The sequence below is a fragment of the Aythya fuligula genome, chromosome 9 (genome assembly GCF_009819795.1).
Source record: "Aythya fuligula isolate bAytFul2 chromosome 9, bAytFul2.pri, whole genome shotgun sequence".
NCBI lineage: Eukaryota > Metazoa > Chordata > Aves > Anseriformes > Anatidae > Aythya > Aythya fuligula.
Genome location: NC_045567.1, coordinates 4,627,744 through 4,651,616, shown reverse-complemented (window position 1 = coordinate 4,651,616; position 23,873 = coordinate 4,627,744). Strand labels below are relative to the sequence as shown.

Genomic DNA, 23,873 nt, shown 5'->3' with positions numbered 1-23,873 from the left:
ATCAGCAAGTCTGTGTCTGGGTTTCTTATCCTACCAACTCACCCTACCGCAGACAGGCGGGTCACTTTAAGTCTCCAAGCAAGTCCTTACCCCTCGTACAGTCCATTACAACACATAAAGGTGCTCTAAGGACTAACCAGCACCTATCACCTTCTCGTCCCTTTGCAGGAGGAACGAAAATCTTCATCCCACCGTGCTTTTCAAGACACCCCAGCACGCACCGGACAAGGCAAGAAGCACCTTATTCTTTCAGTCTGCCTTTTCCTGTAGCATTTCCTTCCACTTCACTAGAATTTAAAATTCTTCCTTAGAATTTACTTTCTTTTACCTTGATAGCCATCCCTGCTTGAACATTTAAAATCTCCTGGTTAATCACCCTTCTACTTAATAAACCTACAGAGCTGCCTTAGAGCCCTCTTACCCACCTCTCTCTGCCCTTGGGACGTCTCTCCTATTGTCACAGATTTCCACCTGGATTTTTCAGGAGCTTTTACCACTCCCCATTTACCTCTCCCTAGTTACTTGCAAACTTGCCTTGCTTATGTAAGGGAAACATTTGCATACATCCCCATTTTCCCAAAGTGCATCACTGTCAAAGCTCAGGTACTGTTTTTCTTGGGGATCCTGGGAGCTGTAGTCCTCTGAAAACCAAGCCTGTCCTGGGCTTGTGCTCCCCCCCCCCAAGTCTGTAAAGGTTTGTGGCTCTGTAAAAAGAGACAGCAATCTGCACCTTTTCACAGAATTGAGGTATTTTCCAAGTATTTTTCAGCCACAGACATGGCACAAGAAGCACTTACAGTTTAGGTACAAACCCAGAAAATCTAAGCAAACACATTTGTTATTAATAGTATGAGAAACCTAGGTGCGTTATACAATAATTCCTATTACAAATATTACCAGGAGGAGTACAGACAGGAATGAAGTTGGAAGTTACATCTAAAGTACCAAGAAAGCATCTGTGGAAGGTGGCTCAGAGGGAAAGGATAGCCAAGGAGAAAGCTCACTAGATGAACGAGGTTTTCGATTCAAACAAGGCCAGATATGATGGAGGCTGAGAGAGAGCTCAGACAAGAGGAAAGGAAAACCATCAGTTTATTGAATAAGATTTGCAGATTAACAGTTATAGGTGCAACTAAGACCAATGCCATAGGAAACCTGAGCCCGCCTCTTCAGAACAAAACCCACAGGCATCTAACGTGCCACGATGGAGGACAAATGGCTTATCATTTCCAAAAGGAAAGCAGCAGTTTCTGACAATATTAAATTCAAATAGAACTAGTGCCAGCGTTTACCTGATATTGTTTATTTAACACTGCTGGGGACATGTTGCAGAATTGCTCTGAGTTCTTGAACTGTGCCCCTGGAGGTTCTTCTTAATTACACGGCAGATTACAGGTGACATGAACAGTACCCAAATGCCTTCTTTTTTAAGCCCCAGGAAGGACAGCTGATGGGAGGGAAGAGAAGTTTACCATAGGTTCCACAGACACAACCTTGCTCAACAGCACAGCCTGTGCCAGCCAGTATTGAACTATTTCTTCACTTGACCCGAGCACCTTTAAGTTTGTGGCTACTTTGCCAGAAGAGCAAGACCCCAGAAAGCAATCGACCAGCTTCATATGCTAATATGTTCAAACTGCGTGGCTTTGAGTACAATACAGATGTAATACCACAGCACCAAAGATTGATGAGCCTTGGCTTTTACCCATTTTTTTGCATTATTCTCTACTGCATTCTTCTAGTCTCCTGGATAACTGCGCTGCCCATGAGCTACAGCAGAAATGAGCCGGGCCCATGCAGTGAAGACAAATGATTCTTTGTAGCTTGTTGCAGTGATGTTAAAGCTGGAACAAATTTCATTAACTAGCAATCAGAGGCCAAAATACCAGTAATGAGCTATTTTCTATCTAGAAAACAAAGATATTGGATACCCACTGCTGAATGTAAGTAGTGATAAAAGAGACAAGCTAAAGAAAATGCCCAGAGGAACATGGACAAAGACTTTCTATTTAAAGTTTCATGCAGCAAATGTAAACACAGGGTCCATTTCTCCTTTGCATTACACATATTTTCACTGATGCAGCCCTGATTTCCCCAGGCTCAGAAAAGAATAATGCCCAGGAAGGGAAATGCCAGGGGAGTGCAGAGCAATTCACACACAGGAAGAGATTAACTACACGGGCAGCATACATGGAAAGAAGAGAGTAAGGGAACGATGCCAAAGGCTATCCAGCTCTGTGAACAAATCATTCATTTCTTAAATCCCCTCCCCTCCACTGTGGTAAAGGGCACTTGTGAATAGATTTTGGACCCAAGCCAGTAACTTTTCCTAACAGTTTTGCAAAGATGATTTGAATACTATTGACACATTCTTCTATCTCCAGCTCAGCTTAACTGTTAAGCAGAGGAGCTGGGTTTTTGAAAGCCTTCTTGAGAGCAAAGCCTGCAGTAGTGTGATTTCTCTGCAATTGAGCTAGTCCACATTGATAACATTTAAATTTTGGCCAGACTCTTTAATAAGAATTCAGATATAATATTGGGGTTTTTAAATACATATTTCAAAAACTGGAGCCATCCAAAGTATGCAGGGCAGCACATCTTCCGTGTTTATTTTTATTCATAATCTAAACTCTACTTCAGCTGTCTTCATGCTTTAGTAGCATGAAGTACTAGAAGCCTACCAACACATAAAATTTCCCTTTTGATTTCCTTTGGTCAAGGGACAGATCCTTTTTCTCTTCAAGTTACCGATAAGTCACTGCAGGCTAATTCAAGCCAAGCATGAGCACGTGATATCTGAACAACGGATGTGAGGCTATGTTTAAAGCAAGCGTACTAATAAGGACCGTGTACTGGGGGGTCTTCAGTAGGAGAGACTGCTGGCAACCAGTTGGAGAAAGTATTCTGTTACGGCAGTGGTATTTTGGGCTTCAGACTGAAATGTTTAGAATGTGATCTGCTCAGACAGCTACGGGAGCAGTCCCTACACCACGGCAACTAGCATATGGCTCTTCACTGTTGCTAATAATTGCACAACAGAAAGAAAAAGTAGCAAAAAGGAGGATGCCCTTGCATGCACAGACTAAAAAAGTCTGTGACTACATTCTCCAAGGCCATAACCAGAAGTTATAAATAGCTTTATTGCTGACTTTCACTTCTCATCTAATTGAAGAAAAAAAAAGTGTATCCAGGTCTTGCAGATAGCTCATTTATTTTGCTGAACTACCTGAGCTCAAGGATGTTGTTTATTACTAGCTGGGTACAAGCACAACAAAAGGCCAGGGAAAATTGGCTCTAGGTATAATTGTTTTTGTCAGGTACAGATGAGTATCTTTTTTGGTAAGGCCACAGCACCACCCTTCTGAATTAATGGACCTTTCAACATAAAGTCAGAGGAAACTTAAGTCACAAGTGCTCAAAAACTGCAAGGAAGGCTTTAGCACTCCACAGGGCTTGCAGAACAGTACTTAGGCCGCTGTTTAGCTTCTAGGCTCATGATATTTAGCCATTCATAAGGGGCAGATACACTTGATCAGTCCTTTACCTAGTCTCCAGCCCAACATCAGCACTGGGCACTGAGCTGCTTGTGGGAAGATGGAAAAGCTCTGCACAGATGAAGACCACTGAGGACTTTCCAAACATACTTCAAATGACGGCATTGTGTGCCCTCACAAAAAGGGTTATAGTCTCATAGGATAGAAACCAGGAAAATAACAGTGCCCAGTTTTGCCTGAACTTATTCCCACCCACCCTAATTGTTCTGGGAAGCAAGAAATCCTCGGAAACTAAATAAGTCTTGCTCCAACCTCTCTTTTACGTACCCTTTACTGGCCATAGCAGGTGGCATTTTGCTCTAGTGCTAGACCACTGCAATGGGTCAGCATGTGTCGGTACACACTGAGCGACCTGAATACACTGCACCAGGAGAGATTATGTTCCTGGACCATGCAAACAGATTGAGAGAGGGAGTACTGTTTTCATTTGACACAGAGTGGGCTGAGACACAGAAACACGTAGGGTGCTCTGTCTCTGATTAGACTGGTAGTTACACACAGAAATAGCTGCTGTGCTCCAAAATTTGGGAATTGTAGTACTGCTTACATTGTGCCAAAAGAATAAGAAAAAAAAAATCACACCAGAAGGATATTAAAAGACTTCTATCTCATTACTTTCTGCTTTCTTACTTGGAAGTCTTCTGTTGTCCTGCTAGAGATGGCAAAAGTGACTGAGACGCATTGTGGTCCATGGACTGCAAAGGGCCACCAGTGACCTGCTTGCAAACAATCCTGACTTGAATATTCTTTATCCAATTTTCTCTCACCATGCCAAAAAGACCTGAAAAAATAGCAGAATCAATTCACTAGCCAACAGAATTGCTAAAGCAATGACCACAAATTCAATTCCAATATGAATTGTACAATATAGAGTTAGTATACAGGCATGAATCTGAGTTTTGGGTAGCTTACCCAAATTGCATCTCCAAATGTTTTTGATTGTTACTTTGTTACTAAAAATCTTCAGATTGCTTATTTACGTTATACATACCATAAGAAAAATTAAAGATACTAAAGTACTTAATTTGCAAACCTCTCCAGTGATTCAAGTTCTGTAAAGCTAAAATTAGTATTATATAATGTATTTTGAAAGCCATACACAAAAATACACAGTTCTTACAGAATGTAGCATCTAATCTTCTCTTCTATTTTCTTCAGCTTTATCTCCCTAATTTGTCATTATAGTGTCACATTATTTGCATTCATATCAACAGCAAGTTTACGTGGGTAAAACTTGTGTGGAGAAAAATAATGGGTAATCACAGAGTAAGTTACAGTTGTAGCGATGGCAATGACAGAGGTGTGCTCGTACTGGGGTTATTTTTGGTTACCCTGTAGGCTGTGACTGAGCCGCCAGCCTGATGTGCTCGTCTGTGAGGTAAGTGAGGTGAGGAAGGATGCTTTCGCTGCTGTGGGGACGAGCACAGACTTGTTTTCTTATGCTGCCCCTTTCAGCAGATGGATGTAATGCGCAAAAACAAACAAACAAACAAACACCACAACAACCCTCGTTCTCCTTCTCTCAGGCCCAGGGGCTCAGGCGAGCACAACCGGCTGCACCCAACACGGGGCAATGTCGAGATGCGCTGTGAGGACGCCACAGCCATCTCAGCCGCCACAGCTCTCACAGGTACACGTTTGTATAAACATTTGGCATCACCCAGGAAAAGACAGAGACCAGCACAAATACTTGCACCCCACGGACACCTCAGCAGGCCCCCAGCCAGCCTGGGGCGTGCAAGGGGCGCAGGGCTGTGGTCGTTTGTCCCAGCCAGCCCCCGGTGTGGGGGGCAGCGGGGCTGTGGGAGGGCAGGGCCCGGGCTGAGCCCCTCACACAGCGCCCGGGCCCGGCCGCCTCCCCCCGGGCGGGCCGGGGGCGTGCGGGGAGGCGGCCCCCGGGCGGCAGCGGAGGGAAGGAGTCAGGGAAGGGAGGGAGGCAGGGAAGGAGGGAGGCCGGCAGGCGACGGGCTCCGGCTCCGGAGGTTGGCGGCAGGATGGTGAGTGGGCTGCGAGGGGGCCGGGGCGAGCGGGGGGCGGCGGGTTTTGTACCCCCCAGCGCCCGGTTCGTCAGCCCTAACCCCAAAACGACAGCCAGGGCACAGCCGCCGGGAGCTGCCGGGGCTGCGGCACGGCCCCACAGAGCAGAACGGTGCCCTGGGCTGCTGCACGGCACGGGACTGTGCCGGGAAAAAGGGGGGTTAAGGGCATGAGCCCTGCCGGGAGGCACAAAGGCTGGCAGACGCTGTCAGTCCTGCGGGATAAAACCAGCAGTGGGGGCTTACGCGCAATGGGAGGGCGCGTTTGGGCTGCAGTTTGACAGTCGGTGTAATCTGTGCCATCTTCATGCGTTTGCCTGTGCAGTATGGATTTATCAACACGTGCCTGAAGTCCTTGGTGGTTGAGAAGTATGGTGAAGAAGTATGGGAAAAATTAAGGTAACGCGTTTGCAATAAATTTAATATATTTAAAGAAAATGTTCCTGAACTCAGCGGCAGAAGATTATAATTTCTTGGTGGCTGATGTTTATCTCAGTTAATTTTTAGAAGTACCTAGCAGGGCAAAAGCAAGAGTTTCTTACTTTGTAACAGGTCGTCAGCTGGTATTAATTTGTTATACCACATAATGAAGGATGATGCTTTGTCTTATGGACAATTGTGCAATAGAGTCACTGTCTCACTGAGACAATATCAAAAAGTAATTACCCTGAGAAGGTATCATTCTTGTTACTAAGTCAGTTTCATTCCGGTACCTTCAGAAAAGTAGGTAAATACATGATCTTTTCCATTTTTATCATTACTTTATGAGCTTTTAAGTATTTTCCAAGACCTAAAGAAATACAAATAATACTTAGATATATACATAAAATAGGCACTGAAGAAAGCGTAAAAAATCAGCAAGTTTTTGGTCAAATCTGTGGAGACCTAAAAGCTTGACAACGTGGCTGTATTGAACAGCAAGCCAGGAGACCAGAAGACAAGCTGCCAGTGTAATTGCTCTAGCACCTCCACATCATGATGCCCTAATCCTGGGAAGAATTTATCTTAATACCATAACATGACATAGCAGAAATTTGGAAGTGGACACAATCATTCAGCCCTTTTAAAGCAATGCTTTTAAACTATTACTGAAAATAGTGTGTTCCAATATAATGTGTGAAGGAGTTTAAGAAGTGGGTTAACAGCAAATAGCGTTAAATGAATGCTGGTTTAGTCACCCAGACGTGTCATATTTACAACACCACTGAGACAAGAACATTGTCTTTCCTGTTACAGACTCCAGGCCGGAGTTCAGGATACTTTCTTGACTTTTGAAGTTTACAAAGATGAGATCACAATGCAACTTGTTGACAAAGCCTGCAAAGTATTAGGTATGTGTCACCATACCTCAAAAATGAGCCCTCCTGATTCAAGCCTGAGACTGCACCCCACATTTTGGTCTCCTGTGCTCTTTGGAATGCATTCCCCACATTGCAAATGTTCTGCATTTCCTCTTAATCTGTCTGACAGCATTGCAAGAATTTCCAAGACTTTCGTAGTCATTAAGATACTTTTCTTTTGCCAGGTGTTCCTGCTGACATGGTTCTGAAAGAGTTTGGAGAATATTTCTTTGAATTCTGTAAACGATCAGGCTATGATCACATGCTGAGAACACTGGGTGGAAATCTATATGAGTTCATAGAGAACTTGGATGCATTACACAGCTACTTGTCCCTTTCTTACCAGGCAAGTTCAAGTAGTAATTACTGAGTGGGTATAGGTGGACACTGCCAGAGTTTGCAACACAAAGAAGAGCATCTCACTGGTATGAACAAGTAAGGGAGAAAGATGCTCTAACAGCCTCTCCTGTGTTCTGAAGCTGATTACTACAAAACGTTAGGACAATTTATTTTTTTTTCTGAGTAGTTCTCAACAATAGATCAATAGATATTATTTAGTACACAGACTGTAATAAATAGGAGATGGCTCTTCAGAGTTGAGCATATTTCATTTTCTACATTTCAGCTTGTTCGTATTACTGCTTATTTTGTTAAGGCACATGATGCTTTTGTGCAAATGGAATTCACCATATTCCTTATCTGAGAAGGATACTGAAGGTTTTTTGTTTTGCTTTGTTTTTCCTCAGGAGATGAATGCACCGTCTTTTAGAGTAGAAAAGAATGAAGATGGGTCAATGCACTTACATTACTATTCAGATAGAAGAGGTCTATACCATATTGTGCCAGGTAATCAGATAGAATACAGATCATCTGGTAAGCAATATAAATACAGGCTAATATATTTGCAGATATAATTTGCTCAGGTTTCAGAATCTTTTTTTCAGATGAGGACTGGTCATGAAATTGAAGCCTGGTAAAGTTCAGTCATCAGACATCCAGCCTTTGTATTTCCCTGACTGTCTGATCACTCATAGCTCCCAGTGGCTTCACCAAGATTCATAACTTGCCAACCCAGCCTTAAGTGTCTGTTTGTGCTCTAGAATTTATAGAGAATCCCTGTAGAATTCCTTTTGTGGAAGTAAAATTAAAGTTCATGGTATGTTTTGTTTATAGCTGTTGATTAATTCTCAATAATTAATACTCCTTAAATTATAGTGACTAGAAATTATAGTTGTTTGAAGGACATACATACATATTCCTGCAGAACATGCAATTTTGCAAAACTACTGTTTGACAGTGCTCAAAACTGATCCTTATTTTAGCATTTATAGGAGTAAAGATCGTTGACTTGGGGAATCTCCACAATTATGCAAAGGTTACACATCTACAAGTCTGTAAGAGATGATCATATTCATTTATTTCCTAGATGCTTCTGAATAATAAGTTTATCAAAATTTCCCCCTTTATCAAAACTCATATTTCTATTGGAACACAGGGCTACTTGGAATTTCAGACACAGCTTTTCATGTCATTGTCCAATATTTCACCAAATAGTTAATTAGAAATGAAAAGACTGATAATGCATCTTCATGAAATATGTTCTTTCAAAATAAAATATTCTGCAGTTACTGAAATAGATTGTTATAGCAGAATCTCTTTAGACTCTGTGTGGTTTTGAGGTTAATGGGAATTTATATTATGGCTATTTATGACTATTTGACCACCTTATTCAGACACCCTGCTGAGCTTTTTTTCTAGTGAAAATAAAGCATTTGTCATCAGACAAAGTAAACAAACAAACAAAAAACAACAGTAGCTTTTGAGAATATCTTGTTATACGCATATTCTTACCATGACAATGGTAGTAGGAATGAAATAGGTAACTGCAGGCCGCCTTCTTCTTCCAGACTCATTTGGAAAAGTAATTCCTGAAACACTGAAATTCCACTGTGAGCTCTCTAAAAGGGAAATTGAAAGGTTTTGTTCCTGGTAATATTTTGTTTTTTGTTTCACCTTCAGGAATCATTGGTGCAGCAGCCCTGGATTTTTTTAACATTGAGATTTCAATGGAAATAGTCAATCAAACAGAAGAAGAAGAAAGAACTGGGAAAAAAGAGCATATTGTTTTCCTTGTCACTCAAAACCCTGTACTTCCATACAAAGAAAGAAAGAAATATTCTTCCTCACCTCCATATCTTGCTGACTCTGAAAAACAAAGTGAGACCCAACTGAATAATGAGGTATTTTAATATTCTTTATCATTATATCATTAAAATATTATTAAAATTAAACACCCTTGAAAAATCCCTTTGGGTTTATTTCAACAGGACCCTGAAAAAGCCAAGAATACAATTAGAGACAGAGGAAACTTGGTTTGTCCTGTCAAGAAAAGTCACTGGAAAACAATAAGAGGAATAATCACGTTAGGAAGAGGTGAGAGATCATTCAGAGGGAGCTTGTCATCATTTATGAGTCTCTTTAATAAGAAAATCAGTAACCCTTGCTGTCTTCACCCATTCATCCATTTCAAAGTTACCATTTGTATTTCCTCTGCATCTTTTCAAAATGTTTCTGGTTACACTTCTTTCAGTTAGACTTTGGTAATCAAAAAAAAAATTAAAAAAAATTGCACATAATAATCATGCTTAATAATGACAGATACTGAAATGGAATACGATCTGTCGCTTTTGTCTCATAAACAAGGTATTCTTTGGCAAAATATTTTCCAATAAAATAGCATTGTGTGGTACATCTGATACTTCCCTTTCATGTCACATTCTCTAAACTGATGATTTTAAAGAATGCTTTTTTAACTTGGTAATTGCTATTTCTTTACAATTGTAGTAAATTCTGAAAGCCAAATTACACCTTCTACTACACAAAAATCTACCGGTAGTAGGCTAATAATCTCTGTTTGTACCTGCTGGGAAACCAGAAGGTGTTACCAGTATTGTTGTGGTTAGGATCTTTTGATTCCTCAAGAGGAATTATAATCCAGTTTAGTATGACACTGCTGTGTAGATTCTAGGAAGGTGTGAAAAAGTGAAACTGGTATCATCTGCTATAATGCCAAATGTATTGCAAGAGCATATATATTGATAAGTTAATAGATATTCAAAAGCAAATTTTAGAGTAGCACTGTTATTTAGAAAACAAACGACAATTTAGAAAAAATAGAAATTATCAAGAGCCTGACTTTGAAAGATGACAGAAGCATGCTGAATTCCACTGAAGCAGTAAGAGGTCTTAAAGTTGTGTCGTAAATTCATAATCTTTGCACCAGTATCCTGAGTGACTTCAGCATGTGTTATCAAACAATTTACTGCAGTAACTGTAATAGCAACCTTCTGTTAAAAAGAGGTCACTTGAAACAATCAACCAGTTGGTTATTGTGAGCTACCGAAGAATGCTTGCGTATACTATGAAGTCAAGGAATTAAGGTGCTCCAGTCAAATGAAAACTTTTGACTATTTTACCCATTTTATTCTGAATATGCATCATAAAAATAACTGCTCTAGCAAGCACAACCTTCCATGTAAATACTGTGACTGTTCTGAAAAGTATTCAGGGTAACTAAAATAAAAAACAAACAGTAATTTGCTCTTTGTGCTGTGGACTAACGTTCTTTGTACGAGAGATTAAAATCCAGAGCCTGCTGAGCTTTTTCTTCATAAGTATTCATAAGTGGCTGGCAAAGACTATTAAGTCCACTTCTGTGTACGCTTTTATGGGATGTGTTTGTGTTATATTGCTGTGACATCTGTAGATTCACAGAGCAGCAATATCTGCAGTCACTCATCTACTCCTACTGTTTCCACGTAATTTCATGCATGTAGTGCTCTGCGCTTTTTATGTGGTTAAGTTTTAAATGTGGCCAACTCAGATTAGTTGCTAATCAGCTGTGTATTAAACTGCACAGCATTTAGCACAGATGTATGTATATTTCCAGATCCACACACAGTTAACTTTGTCTTAACTCATTATGATACAGAGTCCTATCTTACTGAATGCTAGAAAGTAATGCTGAATGGTTTTGTGAGGTGTAACCTGATTAAAAACAATACAATTATCTTGCTACAGGTAAACTCCTGAGAGGATTTGACCCTGTTTATCCCAAGAGTCTCTGGATTGACACAAAAACATTTTGCAATGGGCTTCCTTTTCATATGGTTTTTGACAAAGAGGTAGGACAACCATATAGTAAGGGCATTTAATTTGCCAAAAGCATATAGTTGTTTTCTTCTGTTGTGACTGTCCTACAGTTCATCTCTGTGTTTGCTCTTTATGCAGTGCACATTAATTTTTAGCGTTTACAGAATTACTTTTTATAGAGATAAGAAATAAAAGTCACTCATAGTAATCATTTCAAATAGGATTCTCCTTTGAATTTATTGAGATTCCCACATATGAAACAGTTGCAAATATGCTACCAAGGTATATTGCAGCAGTCTACCAAACACAGAACTGAATTTTCTGAAGTTTCTGGTATCTTTCCTGTCCTTAGATATGTGAGAGACATGACCCATCCTTTAAACAGGCTTTGTACTTACAGCTAGTCACACTTCTCTCAGTTAACAATCTAACCAAAAGCTTGTATAAGGCTTTGATTGCATCTGAGGTTCTACGTGCTTTCTAAAACTCCACATTCGGAAAACCCAGACACCTACTAAATCAAGCAGCACGCAGTCTCATCTAGTAGGAACTGAGCCCACAAATGTCTTTATTTTCCAGTTCAGCTCTCCTCTCCTATACACACACATTCTCTACAGCAGTGGAATTGCGTTTCTCTTTGCAGGGACTGCTCTGTGGCTAGTTTCCAAATAGCCCGGGTCCCCAACAAGCTACACTTCCTCTTGCTCCCAATATTACGCAGAATATATTAGCTTAACAGAGGAGCAAAGAAAGGAGAAATTTAGAGCGGGACCGCAGAAGATAGCTGAATACAGCCACTCAGGAACATGTTCTGGCATCATGCTGATCGAAGGCACGTCACTGTCTATGTTAGCCAAAGGTTAGCCTTTTAAGACGGCCAGTCAGCATAATTTGATAAAAATCCTGGTGTAGAAAAAAGGCAAGTCCTGTAGCCATTATTGGTAGCTGGGTTAGAGCTTCAATGACCCTGATGACATGCAATGATGGCAGGGTGGGCATTTCTTTAGGGGTTAAGCTATCATCTATGGTCATCAGGCTAAACGAGAATGACTGAAGCCTTACGTAGTGATGGTTAAAAGAAGAAATAAGAAGGTAACTATCCTTTAGAAAACTAAAAGTTGCCGAGATATTTTGTACCACAGTTATTTTCTTTTTAGGACGCAGGATGCGTGCTGGTATCTACTTCTCTCTTGCAGCTACATACAAGGCTGAGATGTTTTATCTTCATATATACATGTATGTTACATCATGTCTATATCTGTATATACAATACATATAAAAGTATACCTCTTTACATTTAAAAAAGTATTAGAGACAGTATTAGATTGTCTCTTGAACATTCTCATACAAAGCTAGATGTTCATAACAGCCATGGGAAATCAGGGCTTCCTGCAGCTGCCACGTGGCTGGAGAAGCAGGGCCAGGGAGCTGTGGCGGTTCTCTTACATTTTTTTGTATGATCTGACACTTGCCAAATGAAGAAGAGAGCCCTGAATCACAATACAAATTCCCCATACTTTTCTGCAAATTTACTATAACGTTTATGCTCCTTAGGGAGCAGTGAGAGGATGGAAAAGGGTGAAAGATCCTCCTAAGTCTGAAACACTTTTTTCTCCAGAACGCTAGCAAGTATACTGAAAATTACTCCATGCATTATCGCCCTACAGCATATTGCCATGAAACAATGCACTTGCTTCTCCTTCCCTCAGTGGTATGCTTAAATGTGCTGGAATCAACACGATTACATTAGGCCTACACAAATACAAGCAATAATAAGAGCAGATAGCGGGGGGAGGGGGGTCGTTTTTAACAACTGATACTGAAGAGCGTTTGGATAATAACGCCTTTCTGTGGGCTGCCTTGCTGTGAACAACACTCATTCAGAGCTTTGCAGTAATATGCTAATAAGATAGAAAATTTGCTCAGAAATAATCTATGTAGTATGGCAAGGCTGAGTACGTATACTTGTATAAACCGTGATCAGCTGTAGCTTAGCCTGAAGCCAAACAGGATATGGATTATAACCTGTTGTCCATATTTTCTTTTTAAGCTCAGAGTGAAGCAAGCTGGGGTGAGCATTCAAAAGATTGTACCTGGCCTTCAGACCATGGGCATCTGCTTGGATCAGTATTTCAGTATCGTTCACCCAGAAGTACCCTTCACCATCTCTAGCATTCAGAAATTTATCAACAGCCAATTTGTTTTCCAGACTAGGAGAGAGATGATGCCAGAGTCATGGAAACAACGGCCAATGCTAGAGCTTAGAGGTACTCCACTGTTTTCAGTAGCATAAATGTTCATATTAAATGACGAATATTGCTGGAGTTGAACTAATGCCTTTCTATGGACTTCCAGCTTCACATATAAATAGTCTTGTTGTGCAGTGAGGAGAGGATTAGATGACTCTGTTTACAGAAATAGTACTTCAAGATGCTTGCAGACAAGTTCTGCTATTACTTCACCAGAATTTGAAGGCTTTCAGTTAGAAATAATGGTAGTGTTCCCATTTGAAAGGCTTGGAAAGTCTGTGTTTTGTTGCAAAACATGTATCTTTGCAGGTTTCCTGGGCAACAGGGACAAGGCCAAGGTAGGATTAGATCATTTTCTGAACTACCTCTAGTCGTGGCCATTCTCAGAATCAAAGAACTGACTCACCTCCAGCTCAGTTTGTGAGAGTGTTGTCCTTCTAGCAGTTATCAAAGTAGTTTTAAGCCCTCCATGAGGACCAGGGCCTGTGGCCATGAAGCATCTTCCACTTGTTTTAGGAAGGTCTCGCCTACTTTTTCTTCCCAAGCAGGGTGTCTGTCATCACAGCGTCACCCACATTGGTCTGTCCTCTGATTCCGACCTATGCACTGGCTCATCACCCAACCATAGGCAAAACCCTTACTTTTTCACATGAAAGGCACCTCTCCCACCTAGCCTGCCCGTCCATCCTAAAGAGTCTGTGTTCATCCTTTGCAGTTCTCCAGATCTATCTGACCAAGTCTCTGATCCCAAAGACATGGTAACCCTGTAACTGCACTCAGACTTCGAGTTCCTCCCGTTTTACAGGCACTTCAGAGACACCCAGTCGTGGTGCTTTCCCATAATAGCTATGAGAGTTTTCCCTGCGATGCTGCCCTAAGTATTCTTCTTTGCAGAGGTCAGAAGTGGTAATTTAAGCATTTATTCTGGGGCAACCTCAGCAGAATGGTTGTATTGTCATTCTCGGTTTTAGTTGGGATTCACAGCCAGTTTTTCTGTGAATCTCCCCAGTGCTCAACTAAGGCCTTCAGTTTCTCTGGGGACCTGTGGAAGACGAAGGGGACACAATGCCAGCCCTCAGAGCCAGCTTCTGGTATCGCTGCCACCAGGCCTAGCATGGCAATGCAGTGAGCTGTGTAAAGCTAACTGTCTAGGTCTCACCTCCCTGTAGCTCTGCAAATCACCATATCCACCTGAAATGGAATCACTTTGCATTGCTAAGAATTTTCTGTGATAAAGAAATTACTTCTTTGTACTTGGAACAACATTTTAAACCCAGCCAGCTAGCACAGGCAATACCAGTTCACAGATCTTGGATTACATGTTTGGCACATAAAGAGAATAATTAAAACACTGGGCGAGCATTCCAGCAATACACCACAAAACACAGTGCTCCTGCCAGCACACAGTTCCAGATCTGTCAGGCAAAGGGGAGGGAAGGGGCAGGGGAAGAAGGAAGTGCTTAAAGATAAATTTCTGATAAAATTTCTACAGCTGGAGGAAGAGATGTCTTCCCTTGTGACTCCATGCATTTTGAGTCCTAAAATGTGAATACATTATTCAGTTCTTAATTTATACCTCTGAGAGGAGTTATTTCATACTGGCTGGGTTTCAAATATGGATAAAAATAAATTAACTGTACTTTTATTTTATTACTTTTTTTTTTGTAGTGACATTTACAGATTGATTTGTCTTTTTTTTTCCCCTCTCCTATGTTATGTAAGAGTTTACCAGTTGAAATTGTTGTAGCAACAAAGAGATTTTATTTGCTCTATTTTTATTGAGAGGAATGAGTATGGAATGATTCAGCTTCATGTAATTAACTGTAACGACACTTGCTTTAAGTATTCGATGACCTCGATTTTGCTCCTTTGTACTATATAATGACCTAATTTTCCCTTCTCTCCTTTCACCTTTACGTGATGAGTGTCAAATCTGGTATGCCTGAGATTCAGAAAACATTAAGAGTTCAGGGGGACCTTGAAAAAAGTGCTGTTAACCAAACAAGGGACTTTAGCCACAGGTAAAAATTCTACTTCATTTTATCCAGTCAGGTTTAAAATAAGCAAACACAAGACAACAACAAAAACCCAAACCTGTAACCAAATCTCAACAAAGGAAACAAAAACCCAATCCTCCTCTAAAACTTCCTTCTACCTGTCAGGCATTTTTGTACCTACTTATTTACGTGAGCATAGTGACTGAAAGCTCCAGCTTCCAATAGGAAAACTTAATTGACTTTACTGGGGCCACATTTTACCCACTCTGAAGTTTAATTTTAAATGTTTCACTTAATCATTTTGAGTCTCTGTTTCCCTGTGTACAATGCTGACTCATTGGCTTCAGGAGCGATTCACGGAGGAGAAGCAGAGAAAGGGAAAAATGTTGTGAAACCTGTGGTTCCTATCAAAGAGGAAGAACCTGAAACTTGGTCAGGTTCTGCCTACTGGTTGTAGTGAGTGGCTGCTTTCTGGGTCCTGAACTCTTTCTGTTTACCTAGTGCACCTCATCAAAACAAACCCACCTCTAATTCCAGGAAACATTAATAGCTGTAATGACCCAGACCCTACAAAAAGCCTTAGAAATCATCCCCTAATAACAACATCAGTAATACTGAACATCACATGAAAGTCCAGGTTGATGAACACTCTTACCAACACTTGTTTTAAACAGGCCAGATGATCTGGATGGAGTCCCTGCAGTGCATGCTCTATCTCTGCTCACCTTTGCTTCGCACTTTGCACGAGCTAGAGGAACGACAGATGCATATTGCAGACATTGCTCCTCACGACGTGACCAGGGATTTGATTCTTCTCAATCAGCAGCGACTGGCAGAGATGGAGCTCTCTAACCAGCTGGAGAGGAAGAAGGAAGAACTGCGAATACTGTCAAAGCACCTGGAAGAAGAGAAGAAAAAGACTGAGGCTCTGCTCTATGCCATGCTCCCTCAGCACGTGGCCAACCAGCTGAAAGAAGGGAAGCGAGTTGAGGCAGGTGAATGAACAGTATTCATTCATGATGCGTGACTCATGCGCCAGGCATGGTGGTGATAGAAATTGGGCACTGTCACAGCCCTGTTGTCATTGTTGTGGAGTAGATTCTCTACTTAGTGAAACTCGTGGGTAGTAGGTAGGAGGACCACAGCCCCTTAATCTTGATGATAACAGAGATTTGGAAGCTGTTTGCCAGAACTGTTCCCTAGGAGATGAAAGGTGTTAGCAGCTGCCCATTCAGGTAGCAGAATTTGGAGTTTCAACAGGAAACTGAGCTTTTGTCGTTGACAGGGGTGTACAGGGAAATGAGAGCTCAAAAATGAAAGCAATAAAGAAATTGATGTTTCCTGGAAATTTTTCCTAGTTCCTCTAGTGTATCTGTAAACCTAGAGTCATCATTATTCAAATTTTTCTTAAGGATAGCAAGTGAGAACATGCTCAAATTTCCTTTAGTAAGCACACATGAAGTTGGGGTAAAGTGCTAAGTATGTCCTGAATGTAGGTGGACAGGAACATATTCAGATGTACGAATTGTTCTAGATGCACTATGGTTCTTATATTTGAAATATTCCTATATCAACATCTTTCACATCAGGACACATATACTACAACTGAATAGTCTTACACCTTAAAATAATGACTAGAAAGAAGTCATTGCAAACAAGTCTCGAACAGATGTTGTGATTGTCCAGCCATTACCAATACTTACAACTGTTTTTTCTGCTCACAGGAGAGTTCAAGGAGTGCACCATACTGTTCAGTGATGTTGTGACCTTTACCAACATTTGTGCCCAATGTGAGCCTATTCAGATAGTTCTCATGTTAAATACAATGTACCTGCAATTTGACAGACTGACCACAGTGCATGATGTGTACAAGGTATGTGTTGATTGGTAAAGACTGTAGAAATAGCTTGGGAACAGGTTGTTGTGCTTGCTGATTTTTTTTTTTTAAATGCACTTAGGTCTTCTTCAACCCACCATGATTTTTGACAAACCATGAAATTCTGCAGCATGTTTATAGTGGCCATGCAGAGAAACTAAAAAAAACCAAACCAAAACATCAAAACCAACCAAACAAACAAAAAAAATCATACAGAGGTGTGATTAAATATATTTAAAAGGTTTGTTAGAAGTTATACAGGAGTATAACTTCTATCATGGGCTAAAGTCGCTTTTCACAACACTTACACCAGGACTGCTGTTTTTGATACATCTCTTTCTTTTCTCTGTCAAATGTCCACCCAACATGACAGGATATTCCAGTTTATGGACCAATTTGAATAATATTCCTAGTCCCTTTACTCCAACCTATTGTAAAACAGGTCAGTATACATGTATTATTGTTTTTAGTGGGAGATAACCTCACAAACAACACCCAGGTAACAGCTAGGCTTTGATTTTTGCTCATGGAGATCTTAGGCAATGGTGTATACCTCTTTCTGACCCCAAAGAGCATCAACTAGATCTAGACTGCAACGCATGTATTGTCTCCAAACCGTGCTGGAAGGATCAGAGCCCTGGCAGACATATAACAGAGCATTGTTAACAACTCCAGAGCTACCTAGATTTGAGCAGCCGAAGAGCTGATCCTAATTTTCCGTCTGTCCCTAGCACGTTAAATATTTAGGAAGGCAGAAATAGTAAAGGGTGAAATCCAAATCTCATTTGTTCCTTACTCAGGCAAGACATGCAGTTCATCCTGCAATAATTTGTACTGGGAAATCAGAAGAATTTCTGCCTTGGCAAGGAAACTCTTTTCAATAATTGAAGCAACCAGGATATGGCCCACAGATTTTAGGATGGATTAGCATCATATTCCAAATCATACATCTTGAGTAAATTATCTGTCACTATAATAATCTCCTTTTGATGCCTGTATATAACTCCCATTAATATTGAAGGAGGTAACTAGGTACAGAGAGGGAGGACAAGATAACTATTTCAGGCATTTGAGAAAGAAATGAAATACTGAAATCAATCAAAGAAACTTGGCCCAAGCTTATAAATGTCTGAATTTATGAATATTTATGAATAAATCTTGTTAAATTAAATCTCCTGCCACAGCCTAAAAATAATTAAGGTATCTATTTGCATTAGTAGCTTTTTACAGTTTTTAATTTGTTAGAGAAGATTACTGGTATTACTGCGGGTCCTCAGTAGACGATTTGTACGGGAACACCTTTTTCAGGACTAATATACTGAACTGTTTTAAGTCATTATGTCAATGAACAAGCCCAATGATGAAATTATGTTCCTGCTCTCCTATTGGTGCTCATTATTAAGAAATCCAACTGATCTAATTTAAGCTAATTTCTTACTTGCTGATGGTGAATGCAACAGTGAAGTCTCATAAGAGCAGTTTAGGAAATTTCCTGGCTGTGTAACAGTCTTTTACAATGGATTTTAACCATTGGAGAATTCTTCCAAAGGGCCTGCTCTGTTCCCAGAAAAATCTCCGGTATGGGGACATGCACTGAGGTGTTTCTCAGGTGCCATAACAGGCATTTCAAGGAAACTGGGTGCCTGTAGTAGGACTAGCACTTCAGAATTTGTCTCACAGGCTGCAGCATGTTGTGGGAAAACATTTGATTGTAAGGAGGGATATTCACAAACTGCTTGATTCACGCCGCATTCTCTGACAACCTGCCATTGGAAATTGTAGGTGTCTTAATTTCATTTGAACCACTTCATAATAATCACCAGTGAATAGACTCACTTGATTTATTGTGACTTTTAAAAAAAAGAAATACATCATTAAAACCAATTGTGAATTAGAGCTAATTAATGGCATTCAGCTGTCAGTTAATCTCCTGGCTCCGGAGACTGTGCTTGGGAATAGTTCTTTGTGTGTAGGCCTGCCCTGGTTCAGTGGAAGGCAAGGCAGTTTGACACTTGCACAGCATCTCTTACTCCTTAGGGTCTCTCACACTGATATCTTAAATGGGTCAAGTAAGCAGGGACAAAACACACTGAAATTTTTAGTCTGGAGTCAAGGAATGGATCTTTGAGAAGGAAGAGGGATTTGGTGCAGGTAAGGAGAGTCCCAAATAACAAAGCAAGTTACCTGAACAAGATATGTGTGGTATACTCAGATACTTGTCCTTCTCAATTAAAGGTGGAGACAATTGGAGATGCGTACATGGTCGTAGGTGGGGTTCCTGTGCCTGTATCCACTCACGCTGAGCGGGTTGCTAACTTTGCCTTGGGGATGGTAATAGCAGCTAAAGGAGTAGAGAACCCAGTTTCTGGAAATCCAATCCAAGTAAGTTGTTAACAAAAAGATGCAAACGTGTTTGATTCTTGAGTTGGGCTTCTGGTTAAAGCATTACAGTGGGACATCAAAGATTTTCTTTTAACTTTACTGTGACTTTGGGCAAGGCCCACATGGGCGTGTTTTTCACCAAGAGCCTCTCCCTGTGGATATTTGGTATTTTACTGGTGTCCAGTGTTGTGTTAAGATGAACTTTTAGGTGTCTGGAGAGCATTAAGAAAGATGCTAAATGTTAAATGACATTTTTTGGGGGTGTTTTATGTCTTTGTAAAGATTAGAGTTGGGATCCATACAGGTCCTGTCTTGGCTGGAGTTGTTGGAGAAAAGATGCCTCGTTACTGCTTATTTGGAGATACTGTGAATATAGCTTCCCGGATGGAGAGTCACGGTGTCCCAAGTAAAATTCATCTAAGCTCCAGTACCTATCAGTGAGTAGCTATGATGAAAACTTTTCCTCTTAAAAGCTGTGCTAAAAACACTGCCTTGAACAGCTGCAGCTTTCAGATGTAGATGATGCTGTCCTTTATCACTGATTTATGCGGCTTATAAAGAAAAATCACTGCTTGCAAAGAACTTTGTTCTGATTATTTCAAGTGTCCATATATATGGAGACAGAAGTTTGAAAGTCTTGATTCTAGAGAGTAAAAGAAGATGAAAAAAAAGTGGTAGCTTATTTGTAAGTGCCAATAATATGATGTCAATAATAGAAAGACAGATCATTTAATTTTACATCCTGCCAAACAAAACTTTAAAATTTCTCTTATTGAATATAACAATTTGTGGCAATGCAGTTTTATTTTTACCTACTAAGGATAAACTGTATAAACCACTATCCTATTCATGCAGGGAGGAATTTAGATTCCCAAAGCTTTTGTTGGTGAAAATTGAATATAACATTTTCAATAATTTGTGTACGCATAACATGTGCATGCAAGAGGTAGAAGTGAAGATAAGCTACAAAGGAGTAGAAAAATTGGGAATAGAATTAGGGAAAGCCAGAGCTCAACTGGCATTGAAATGAGCAAAGCTGGCTCAAAGGCAGCAAGAGGAGCTCCTGGTGCTACATTACCAGAAGAGTAAAACTGAAGATGTGAACCTGCTGTGGCAGGTGATTTGGTGACAGTGCCCCAAATCAAATCTGAGTTACCCTAGGCCTCTTTTGCCTAAGTCTTCACTAATGAGGTCTTTAAGGCCTCTGCACCCAGGGTTGGGGTTCAAGGAGTAGGTGAAGTACTGGTGTTGGAAGAGGATCAGATCAAGAATTTTTTGAGAAGTCTTAGTCCACAGAGGTCTATGGGGGCAGATTATGATGCATCCAAGGGTAAAGAGAAAGCTGGGCGATGCATTAGCATCCTGCTGACTGTCATCTTTGAAAGGCTGTGAAGATCAACACCCTAGCAACCAAAGAAAGCCAGATATTACACCCATCTCCAAGAACAACAAAGAGGTCACTCTGGGGAACTGTAGGTTAGACAGCCTCATGTCAGCCACAGTGCAAAGCAGGTCCTCTTGGAAGACATTTTTGGATGAAGAAGGTGATTGGGAGTAGCCAGTATGGATTTACTGAGGGTAAATCACACTTGACAGACCTGATTGCCTTCTCTCATTGAATGATGAGACATAGTTCTGCCTAACTGATACTGGCTGCCTCAGTTCTTAATTTCCATCTACTGGTCAGAAAGAGCCTTCCACCATCCCAAAATATTTGTCTACGTGATCCACTAGTTTTTATAAGACTGTGTGTATAAAGCTATAAAAGCAAATCAGGCTTGAATAAACAGTTGGAACAAATTATCTCATGGTTCATGGTCAATATCACATTTTCTTCCTTTTTTTTTTTTTTTTTTCCCAAATGGTTATGCTTTGATTGCTTAGATTATAATAGCTCTTCTGAAACATCAATGCCATTTTTTGCTAGTCCTGAATTTTCATGTGTCATTTTGCTTCTGATATTTTAGATGCCTAAAATACAAGAATTTTGAGATGACTGAAAGAGGAGAAATAGAAGTGAAAGGCAAAGGGAAAATGCACACGTATTTCCTCGTTAGAAATAAAGCTGCAACTGAGAATGAGATTATGGGGAGGCCAGTAAAAGACACAGATTCTGGCCATGAATCTATTCGGTCCTTTCAAGAAGGCAGGACTGAAACAACACCAAGTTCTCATCAGACAGGTAGAGTCAACTTGATGTCTCTCTCTCTCCTTAAAGAAACAAATGTAAATACAACTCACTTAAATATCCCTTTCTGTTCTTTTTTCAGTTAATCAAGTTCAGCAAGAGAGGGACCAGACCACAGCCATTGCAATGAAGTATATTGACAGTCCCACAGATGCACAAAACAGTCTCAAAAGAAGAAATCAAGCAAAAAATGCAGATTTAACAGGTAGCTATTTAGTTACAATTCAGAAAAGGCAACAGTTACAAAGTAACTGAGACTTAATCTTGCAGCTTCATCATATTCTTCTTCTGAATAATTATGGTTTTACTCAAGCCAGAAGTTCATGGCAGTAGAATCATAGAATGGCTCGGGTTGGAAGGGACCTTAAAGACCATCCAACTCCAACCCCCAGTATATCCATGTTGATTAAACTAACCATTCTGCACATAACTTAGGGCCAAATAAATTCACCCTCAGAACAAACGGAGGTGTTACTCGTGCGCTAGGGAGAAAGAAGCTGACATAGCTGTCAGACTTCAGTGTCTTTCTGATAATGCAAACAGAACTGATAACTGTTAGAAAACTTTTCACATGGGTAGACCCATCTGTTCATATATGCATCTTTTCCTAGAATAGCTGCCTTTTTTTTTTTAATGAAGTTATAGGGAAACCCTTATCAATTCAAGCCCGAGAGAGGGAGAGACCTCACTAGCTATGCAGTGTATCACTTCTCAAGCCAGTCTCCTGTGGGGTTTGGAATGATTTATTGCCATGCCCATGTTCTACAATCAAAGTTCATTCTCATCTGAAGTAGCTGATACTGAGAAAGAGATGATGGATTTAATGCCATAGCAGGCTAATCTAAAGCAGCAAGTTTTGTAGTTCTGTTTGCATCATTTGTGGGTTTTGTACAGACTAAAAATGTTGCCACTGATTACTGGAAAATATTTTACTCCCCTCCCACCTGCTTAGAGATGGTAGTTAATCTAATATGTGATGTGCAGACAAACAGAAACCTCTGTGGTCATTAAAATCTCACACTGAAGGGGTGTTTCTTTACAGGCAAAACTTATGATTCAAAAAGCTATGGGAGTCTCCATGGCAACCAGCATTCAGATGATGCTCCTTGTCATCCAAACAGGGAAAGAGCCAAACCAGCTACTGAAGAGCCACAGATTAGAAATGTTCGCTCCAATTTTTGCAATCTACTCTAAGTTTCTTACTTTATACATGAAACAGCATTTTTCTTATGATTTACTGCATTTTCCTGTTGTGGGACTGATTTTGTATATCAAGTACCTCATGATTTTGTTTAAAAAAAAAATAGATTTCATCACAGTTGTCAGCAAAAAGAATGAAGGATATATATTTTTTTAATCAAGCTACACATGCCATATAATATTCTCAGTGAAGAATGAAACCACCACAAGAGACTTTGAAGATGTATTTTTCAGCTTCTGCTGTCTTTGAGTATCCCTATGTAAAAACCACTGTTTGGTATCTCATGCAGCAATCGAGAAAGCGGTGACTCATACAACTAGAAATATTCCTACTCAAGTGAGCACTTGCAAAAAAAGCAACATTCCCTGAAGTGACCATCTGTCTAGACTTCAGCGCAACCAATATCTGCCCTGTGTAAGGTCAGCAGAATTTGATCTACTATGACGACAATTTAATCTCTTAACAGGTCTTTTGTTGGGTTGAGGCATAGTGCAGTAAATGTGCAGAATAGATTTCTGTCATCTAATACAACCTGTATTTTTCCATCCCGAAGAGACAATATTGTCTACTTTATAGCACATAACAGTAAAAAAAAAGCACAAAATAATCTGCAGTCTTTAAACCAGCTGTCCACACTGTACTTAGAAAATCTGAGAAGGAAATGCACGTAGTGGAATTACGTAGCATCAAATTCATCAGAATGCTGAAGGCTTGCTCATGGCCCGCTACCTGAGACCTTCAGATGAATTTCAAGTTTATTTCCTGTGGTCTCACTCCAGATAAACAAAAACAAAGTTTGAGAACTACAGAGGGAGTGTGTCAAGGCTGAAATTAATGCTGCTAACATCTCTGAAAATAACTGTTAAAAGATCAACATCCTTTACCTGGTGTCAGAGGC

At 40.3% G+C, this 23,873-nt stretch overlaps 1 protein-coding gene across 1 annotated transcript; it reads left to right on the top strand.

Moving 5' to 3' along the window:
• Positions 1 to 5,497: 5,497 nt before the first annotated feature.
• Positions 5,498 to 21,710, top strand: LOC116492460 (guanylate cyclase soluble subunit beta-2-like; the record flags this gene model as incomplete). The annotated part of the gene is made up of 14 exons (XM_032193228.1): positions 5,498 to 5,551; positions 5,916 to 5,989; positions 6,827 to 6,921; positions 7,116 to 7,276; positions 7,677 to 7,776; positions 8,950 to 9,170; positions 9,258 to 9,363; positions 11,011 to 11,114; positions 13,133 to 13,349; positions 16,003 to 16,323; positions 17,053 to 17,201; positions 19,440 to 19,586; positions 19,869 to 20,023; positions 21,554 to 21,710. Coding segments are annotated over exons 1-14 (2,010 nt in total), but the record flags the coding sequence as incomplete, so codon positions are not given.
• Positions 21,711 to 23,873: the final 2,163 nt, after the last annotated feature.